Consider the following 9,058-nt stretch of genomic DNA (forward strand, 5'->3'; position numbering starts at 1 on the left):
CTAATGCTACTGCTTGCTTATAACTTTTTATTCATTAATTTTTAAAGTGTTCTAATTTGTTGATTTGCATTTTTCAGGTGGTGGTGGTTTTGCAACAAGTGTTTGCTCTCATACAGACTGTACTGAGTAAGTGGCTCAATGACTCGCAGGTTGTAGAGGTGAGTCATCGTCATGTGCAGCCACTTATTGTCAGAACTCTTTTTCAAATCAGTTGACATAATCAGATATGACATTTCAGTATAGCTGATCTGATGCTCTCCCTCAGGCGGTGTGCGCCATCTTTGAGAAGTCAGTGAAGACTCTGCTCCATGACTTTGCTCCCATGGTGTCTCAGCTCAGTGAGATGCTTGGACAGATGTACAGTACAATTCCCCAGGCCTCAGCCCTCGACCTCACACGACAGGTACACACTCATACATGTGCACCTACAAACACACATTGGTATTCTTCCTTTTAATACTTAAGTGCAGAGAGATTTGTACAAGCTAATCAGCTACACTCCAGTGAGCCCAAGGTTAATGAGGGTACAGTAAAACTGTATTCATGACTTAACTCTCAAGCATTTGTTTGTCCACATGAACTAAACTTTACCTATGTCATAAGTTCCATAAATAAAATTAACTGACCCAGGTAGATTTCTGCTGGAGAAACCTAATTGCTTGTACACGTGGATCAAAGCGGTGGATCTTTGCATTCAGACTAATTCAATCCAAAAGCCAACTGGAACTGAAAATGATGCAAAAAAAAAAAAAAAAAAGTCTAAAGTCTGAACAGTATCTTATTTGTAAAATTCAGACACATTTGCACACAAAAAAAAGTCTGGGCTCTCACTACAGAGCTTGTTTGCTCACAGTGCTGTCAGTCCACAAAAAAAAGGAAAATAAAAAGAATGATAAAAGGATGCAGCATCATAAATCACCAATATACTCAAAACTAGCCATATTTAAAAAAATAAAGGCAGAGGTAGGAGAAATATCTGATACTAATCCGCTGTAAGTTAACACAGGTTTTACAGTAAAGGTTTTGGCAGCGTATGTATAGAAATCCTTACAAGTTTTCCTTACAATAACCTGGTTTCTTGTGTGCAAGTAAAGTCCTAAAGTGCCTCATGTGAAGTCCTGCTATTTCAGATGGTGCATATCTTTGCCAGCGAGACAGACCACTTCCCACCCATCAAGGCTCTGTTTGAGCTAGTTACCTCGGTAACGCTGTCCATCTTTCAGCAAGGTACAGTAGGGGGTCCAGCAGGGGGCGGGACTGTGCATACTGTCAAATGTTTCTGTTCAAGTCAGCGGTAGACCTTCTGAATGTTTCTGATCATATTTGATTTTGCAGGTTTCAAAATCATATCTTGGTATAGCATAGGACAAAAGTGAAGTTAAGACGTTTGTAAAAATAAAAGTAAGTTGTAAATTGTTTAAAAATGCATATTATGGTGATATACTCCCATTTCTTTCTACAATTGTAAGTGAAGACTGACGTGCTGTTGCATTTCTAGACAATATAACCGTTTTGTCGGTCTGACAAAAGGTTACAGGTCACTGGACGCTGTTATCACAGGCGACCTTTAAACGTTTGCTCTGATTACTCATTAACGCAAATGGAATCACAAAGTGGTCCGTCTGCTTGATGTGTTGAAGTAACAAAGTCTCACATGATCATTTTATCGATGCAGGCTTCTGTTTTCACTGACCACTGTTTCAGTCATTGTAAGACTATTATGGTTTGCTTTAAACCTATGTAATCAACACGTTGCAATGTTTTCTATTTTTATCAGCCTAATATTTGCTTTTTTTTTTTTTTTTTTTTAGTCCATTTGTTTGAATTTACTGTTTCAGTGTTGGGGGGTGCATGAAAATGACTTTCATTTTGTAAAGTGTTCAATGTTGAGCAGAAGTTTCTTAATGTGCGTGACCCCCGTGGCCAGACTTAGGTTCTGATTTTCACTCAACATAAGATGGACATGAGTGAGCTGGCTTGTACCAGCTCTGTCTGCCGCTCCCCCTCCCTTTGCGTTGTCCCTTCTTTCCTCTCCTCCTTTCCTGCTTTGACTGGTTAAGTAATGGCTGCCTCTCCTCCTGCCTCTAAACTCTTTCTTTTCTGAGCAGGTGCCTTTAAGTAGAGACAGTATCAGTACAGGATACAGTCACAACACAGAGACCACTAGCTTATTCTGTTGGCTGGCATATAATATAGCAGGGCGGGGCCAGCTCAATAGGGCTGCCGCCACTGCTGTGCTAGGATTGTAGCCGTGCTCTCCATCACAGCCCTCTGGAAAAAATAAAAAAACCTGTATTCTCTCGAGGGGTTGTGTGCGGATGAGGGCTGGAGGCGGGGGGGTGTGGGGGGTATTAAGCAGGAAAACTTGTTTGGAGTCTGGGAACAGCTAAAGCTGGGCGCTTACTACAGACGTTTGTTCTGTTTCGTTACAAGTTTGCTGTTGGAGTCCTTCCAACATCAATCTTAAGCCATCGGAGAAAACCATGTTTGAAAGTCAGGAATCTTGATGTGGACTCTTCAGTCCAGAAGCTTCTACAGGAAATGTGTTTAATTGTGCATCATATGCAATGTGCCATACTTTAAAAAAAAAAAAAAAAAAAAAAAAAAAAAAAAAGTCTTGTAGTCTGTGTCCAGCATAAAGGGGGAGGGGGGGGGGGTAGTGATATATCAGAACCTATCCTGATCTTTGAGTGTGATTCATACGGATGGCTATGGGTTCACCTTTGAAGCAAAGGGGATCTTATTGGCCAGCTGTGAATGGACCCTTTACAGAGTCCTCCTCCCCCGAGGCACCGTCTGAGAGGAAATGTGTTGCTTGTTGTTTGACCACCCCGATGCCAGCGGTGCCTCGTGGGAAGGAGGTTAAAGGGGGTTCATTCAGGTTTGGTGCCTCTTTTCCTCCAAACTGTAACAGTAACAGAGGTGCCTCCTGGGTTCCCACTCCAAACCCACTTTTGTTTCTTTAGGTTTGTTCTTTTTCTCTCGTTACTTCTTCCTTTTTTTTTCTCTCCAAACAGACCCATGTCTTTGTCTTCTGCCTGTTTTTTGTTTTTGGTTGGTCTGTTCTACCAAGACTCTGCCAAAGCTTCATATGCCCCCTCCCCCCTCTCCCCTTCGTTCCTTACTCACGTGTGAATTATTTCAATGAAATATTTTTGAGTTCTCTTTTATTTCCACATGACTGTTGAATCTATTCAGTTGCTGTTTGTATATTATTCTTATTCTCTTATGATTTGTTAAGTTTCATCTTTATTATATTTTAGGACCCAGGGATCATCCTGATATTGTTGATTCATTTATGCAACTCCAAGCTCAGGTGTGTTTTTGGTTTCTTATTTCATTCACTTTGGGTTTTCTCTCTCTCTCTTTCTCTCTTTTTCTAATTTCTCCCTGTTTCTCTGTCCTCTCCTCCCTCTCTACCTCTTTCTGTTCTTTGTTACTGGGCCCTGAGGTGTCCCATCACATAGACGAGGCAGTGGAATGAAACGTGAGGGGAATGTTTGAAGAAGAGACGCCTGTCTCTCCTCAAATGCTTTTGATTCTAACAGTCACCTCACCACACACGGTTCAGACCTGCATGTAGGGTTTTCAGTTTACCTGCAGAAACCACCTAAATCAGTCAGATATGCTTATGAAAGTATACAAAGCATAGATACCAAGCCAAGCCTTATCTTGTATGTTTATCATTCTTACTTGTAATACTAATACAGTTCAGTTAATTAACCAATGGGAAATAACACTGGCAGAGATCTTGAATGGCCACTAAAAATCCCACTGCTGTGGCAAGGTGTTATGGACTCATGATGTGTCAATTATTATTATATCAATTTCTAGCAATACTATTATACATGTTGTCACAGTTAGATGAAGACCTTATATTTCCAAAGTCTTTTCACTAGCTAAAAAAAGTATTGTTTTTCTAGATGACGGTGCATATTTTTAATAGGTTTTGGAAAGATTTCATAAACCTAAGATTCAATTCTCATGACTCACAGAGGGACATCCCATCCTTCTTTGAATAATCATATTGATTTAGTATACTGCTCAGCAGGCAGATATTTTATGCATGAAGATTGACTATTTTAAGCACTTACATTTTTACTCAATCTTCTCCCTTTTTTTTCTGTAAAGTCAACATCGGGGCACATTCGCTCCTTGGAAAAACATCAGCACACTCGGCGCCTTACATGAAATATATTTTCTTCTTGGGAAGATGATGTAACGTCATTAGTATCGCGGTTGTGGTCCCAGGTGACTGGTTAGTCTCTGAGCCCAGTTCTCTGAAGTCATTCCAGCCCAGAGCCAATCAAAGCCCGAGTGAATTAATATTCAACTAATATTAATCAGATCAGAAAAATTGGCTGATGGCTCTTCTGTTTTATATTTTTGTCTTCATTCTTCTTCCTTTTGTTTTCTATCTTTGGATAGATCTGGCCTCCATCTCTCTCCCTTTCCCTCTCTCCCTCTCTCCTCTCCTCCATCCTGAATGAGTTCATTATTACAAGATGATTATTTCTCTTTATCTGCACATGTTAATTACGTACACACTTCTGTTGCATATTCAATCCAGTCAACCAAAAACAAGGAAAAGTAATGTTTCAAATACAATTGATTTCAAGAAACGTAACCATCATTGTCTTTAGTTTGACTTAAGTTTCCAATGATTTCAAAGTTTGATTTTTTGCAATTTGTTTGTTATACCTGCTGAGTTCTGCAATGGAGGATCTCTGTATGTGTTTGGATATAGTTTTTCCTAAACAGATGGAGAGAGTACTATAGCCTGGTAGGCAGATCTGTTCCCAGTCCTGTGTTGCTGTCAGATCCGGCTACCAGGCTGAGCGGGTATTGTTGATAGCAGAATTTTGAAGGAGCTTATGCAGTGGAAAGTGGTGAAGCAGTACCGATTGGGTCGAGCCATCACAAACATACTCTGTTTAATGCCTTTATCTGCCTCTTAGGCCCTCAAACGGAAGCCCGATTTGTTCTTGTCTGAGAGTCTTGACGTGAAAGCAGTGTTCCACTGTGGTAAGTTTGCACATCGTTTACACACACCCCCACACACTGTTCTGGGTGTTTTTTGCTACAGTTCGTGAGAATGATTTGCCTCTCAGTACAGACTGCAACTATTAGACACCATCCGTCACTACAGTTGTTTATTTATGTTTCTGACCTCCTCTCCCACTTCCAGGAGTTCTGTCTCTCAAATTTCCCGAGGCGCCAACAGTCAAGTCAACGTGCTTGTTCTTTGTGAGCAGAACACACACACACACACACACACACACACACACACACACACACACACACACACACACACACACACACACACACACACACAGTGTTAAACCCTGCAAGAATAAGCATGTTTATAAATGAGTCATTTAGCGTTGAATGTGCTGATTGTCTCTGTGTTTCTGCCTTAGACTGAACTGTTACCCCGCTGCTCAGATGTGCCTCCAGTGGCCAGAGTGGTGCAGGAAGACGGGAAACTGTTGATCCAGGCCGTGCTGGAGGTGAGAAGCACCGCATTAAGCGTTTACAGGTCACAGCATGTAAAGGCTTCATCATTTCACTGATGCTGCAGTCCCAACTTTTCCTCCTCTCTTATTGTAATGGAAGTCCCTGTTGTCAAATTGCTTCCCCGCTCTCTCCAGGGCATCGGGGGCGGGGCATCTCGATGCCTGATGGACCAGTTTGCAGAAGTGCTTTTCTCTCTGAACAAGCACTGTTTCTCTCTGCTCGCTGTGTGGTTGAAGGAGGCACTGCAGCCTCCTGGGTACCCATCATCACGGGTCACGACTGAACAGAAAGACAACTTCTCACATCAGATACTCAGGTAACACTGCCCGGCATTTGTTTACAGGCTTAACGAGTCCATCCAGTCGGCCATAGTTATACTTTGTAATTGTATGTATTTGTCCCTTCTTAACTGCCTCCTCTGTCGTGCAGAGAACGAGTGAACAAGAGGAGGGTTAAGGACATAGTGAAGGAGTTCACACTACTGTGCAGAGGGCTCCATGGTACAGAGTATGCTGCTGAATACTGAAACTCTACTCTTGAACTCTCACCCAACTGGACCTCTGCCCTCAGCACCAAACAGCTGGATGCTACAACGAAACAGTTCTCACAAACCCCATCAGCAAAGATATCATGAAATGATTGTAATAATAAACCTGCCCCCCCCCCCCCCACCCCCAGCAGAACAAGACATGGAACCATTCCAGCACAGACCTGCCATCAGATTAATGGACAAACATTAAATCCCTGGTGGCTTGAAGGGAGGCTGTCCTCTCTGCTCTTATAATTATAATTTTTTGTTATTAGATGGACTGTTACTCTTATTTCTTTGGAAGAGCTTTGAGCAGCCCTCCCAGCATGCTGCCTCTCGCCTCCTTCTATCTCTGTCGTGTTCTGCCTTTCTAGATCTTCCTGTGGTTCCTAGATTGTTTCCTGGTGATTAGCATCCATATGAAATGGTAGTGGTATCGTACGTAGCTACTTGACATTATTTTTCAAAAATGAAATCAAATGAATTATATAAATGTATACGTATACACATGGAAAGATGGTGGTCGTCAGTCCTGCTGCTGCTAATGGGAAAATAGAAGGACCAATGTCAGGAGGGGATTCTGCAGGAAAAATGACATTAATACAATAATATTTACTCACAACCATGCCCGTGGTCTCTGCATTTGCCAAATGGTCTTGAAATGTTCTGTGAATTTGTCCTTTTTTTTTTTTTTTTTTTTTTTTTTTTTTTTTTTTTTGTTGTTGTTGTTAAATATGCCTTGTGGGGGCTATAAGTGGAGAAAGAGACAAAAACCACATCACTGGACTATAAACCGTCTGCCCTCTTGCCCAGCCCTCCATGTACAGGGCTGTACCTCATGTACATACACTCCCACCCAGTCATACTGCAGTCTCCTCGGATTGTAGAGAGTGGTATTTATGCATTGGTCTCTTAGGTAAAGCAGGACTGTGAAGGCTGGAGTGGGGAAAGGAATTAATAGTAGCTGGCAGTGAGAAAGAGACACGAGCTGGAAACTGAGAAGGGAACTGAGTGTTTGGAGGGATGAATAATCCTGACGAAGGACTGCTTAGTCACTGTAATCGTGCAAAAATATTAATCAAGTTGTGCATATTAACAGTTATTGCTGAACACTTCTGTGTATTTGAGTGTATGCGTGCGTGTGTTCATACCTGTATGTATGAGAGGTTGTGTGTGCACAGATGTATCTTTTTCCACTTGTTCAGTGCACTTATATTGGACCTACAGTACACACCCATACCTTTCTCCTATCTTTTAAACAAAGTGCTCATCCATTGCGTCACACCACACTCATTCAGGCTTAGGGTTGGGGCATCGTTTGGATTTTAACAATTCTGATTCCAATTCCGATTCTTCCTTTCGATTCCGGTTCTTATCGATACTGACTCTTTGAGGGGTGGAGTTGAAATGGGTCAAATGCCTATTTTCACAAATAAGAGAAAAGTTTTATTCTGATTCAATGGTGGTTTGCAGTTTGACAAGGCTTTTTCAATCTAAAATAAAGCCAGTGCTGCTTACTGTGCTCCAAGGCTGCAATGCAACAAGCGCCATATTAAATTGGGAAGCGTTGATCGGATTTGAAACCAAATCCTCTAAACGATTCCAATAAAGAAAAGATTCTACTGGAATCGTAATTTTTGAAACGATTCCAAGTAGGAATCGGTTCTCGATGCCCAATCCTATTCAGGCTTCTCTTTTCTTTTACAAAACTGATCAGGCACGTCCAGTATTTCACCTCTGCTGCTCACCGGCAATCGCACCCATCTATTAAACCTCCTTATCATCTGGAATGACCAGCCAGTGATAATCATTGACCAGACTCATCTATCTATCTGTTTATTGACACCAACTATTACTCTTAACAAAATGCTAGTGAACAAGCCACTCAATAATTTCATCCATATGGGTCACTGCCTTGGAGATGACCAAGAAGGATTAGAGAGTTCAGTAACAAAACGTAACATCTCTGAGAAAGTTGTTAAGCATTTACAACAAGAGTTAACACTGACATTCTGTGCTCATCCATTACGCCAGTGACATTAACGGTGAAGTGATGTGACGGCTGTAAAATACACTGTCTAGTGAATCAGCAGGATCAGCATCAAAGTGTACTTTGTGGTCTCTGATAAATTTTATCTCAGTCTAATCCTTCTGTCTAATCCGAGGTGCCTGCAGACATGTAGCATGTATATGTGTTTTGTGGGGGGTTTCGGGGTTCAGGGGACAAACATATTCAGTGTGAGACACTGCAGAAAGACCAGATTTAGACTGAGACCAGAGGCAGGAATCGGCTCTGGAGTGAGCTGTCATTCCTCATAGTCTAACATGAACAGAGAATGATTGGACGATCCTCGGTCTGTGTTGTGGTCTCATTCTAAAGTGGGAAAATAAAACTGTCACAGTTTAAAGAAAGAGTGGTAGGAGGGGAGGGGATATGAAATGTACATTGTTTTTTTTTGTACCTTGGCTTTAATTTATTAAATATATCTTAAGACTGCAGCTACTGACTCTTAAGTGTGTGGGAGTAGTATTGTTCTGGTCTTTCAACACTTCAATCAAGAAATGCTGTCTGCACACCCTGCGGATATTTTCCCAAAATCTATGAAACAATGAACTCAAATAGAAACATGTAAAAAAAAAAAAAAAAACTATTGACTTTTTTTTAGATTTAGCCACATCCAGCCAGTTTATTGAAGACAATTTAAAAAATCTGGAGTCTGCTAGTTTAATAAATATGAATTTTGCTCAGTATCATCTGGGCTGTAACCAGAACTTTACATAGCCTATAAAGTCATTAGTCCAAGTGGTCCCACTCTCCAAATGTGCCTAGAAACATAAAATATCAAGTTAGCTGTTCTATTATATTATTTTATTATTATATTATATTTTGTGTAAGTTATATTTTCTGTAAGTTTTATAAAATTAAATTAATTAAATTATTACTAAGTTGTATGTTAAATAAAACAGTACCATATCATTTCCCATCATTAAGATCTAAATGCTGTTTCAAAG

At 40.8% G+C, this 9,058-nt stretch overlaps 1 protein-coding gene across 2 annotated transcripts in view; it reads left to right on the forward strand.

Moving 5' to 3' along the window:
- Positions 1–7,429, forward strand: part of LOC114561980 (importin-13-like) — a 35,203-nt gene extending 27,774 nt beyond the window's left edge. For both annotated transcript variants that reach the window (XM_028588166.1, XM_028588167.1), the window contains exons 15-23: positions 78–158; positions 266–403; positions 1,131–1,227; positions 3,264–3,316; positions 4,959–5,025; positions 5,189–5,247; positions 5,421–5,510; positions 5,652–5,833; positions 5,947–7,429. In XM_028588166.1, coding sequence (XP_028443967.1) covers positions 78–158; positions 266–403; positions 1,131–1,227; positions 3,264–3,316; positions 4,959–5,025; positions 5,189–5,247; positions 5,421–5,510; positions 5,652–5,833; positions 5,947–6,043 — 864 coding nt within the window. In that variant the 3' untranslated portion in view covers positions 6,044–7,429. The remainder of the gene's footprint in view (positions 1–77; positions 159–265; positions 404–1,130; positions 1,228–3,263; positions 3,317–4,958; positions 5,026–5,188; positions 5,248–5,420; positions 5,511–5,651; positions 5,834–5,946) is intronic.
- The last annotated feature ends 1,629 nt before the right edge of the window (positions 7,430–9,058 follow it).

The sequence above is a fragment of the Perca flavescens genome, chromosome 9, assembly GCF_004354835.1.
Source record: "Perca flavescens isolate YP-PL-M2 chromosome 9, PFLA_1.0, whole genome shotgun sequence".
Taxonomy (NCBI): Eukaryota; Metazoa; Chordata; class Actinopteri; order Perciformes; family Percidae; genus Perca; species Perca flavescens.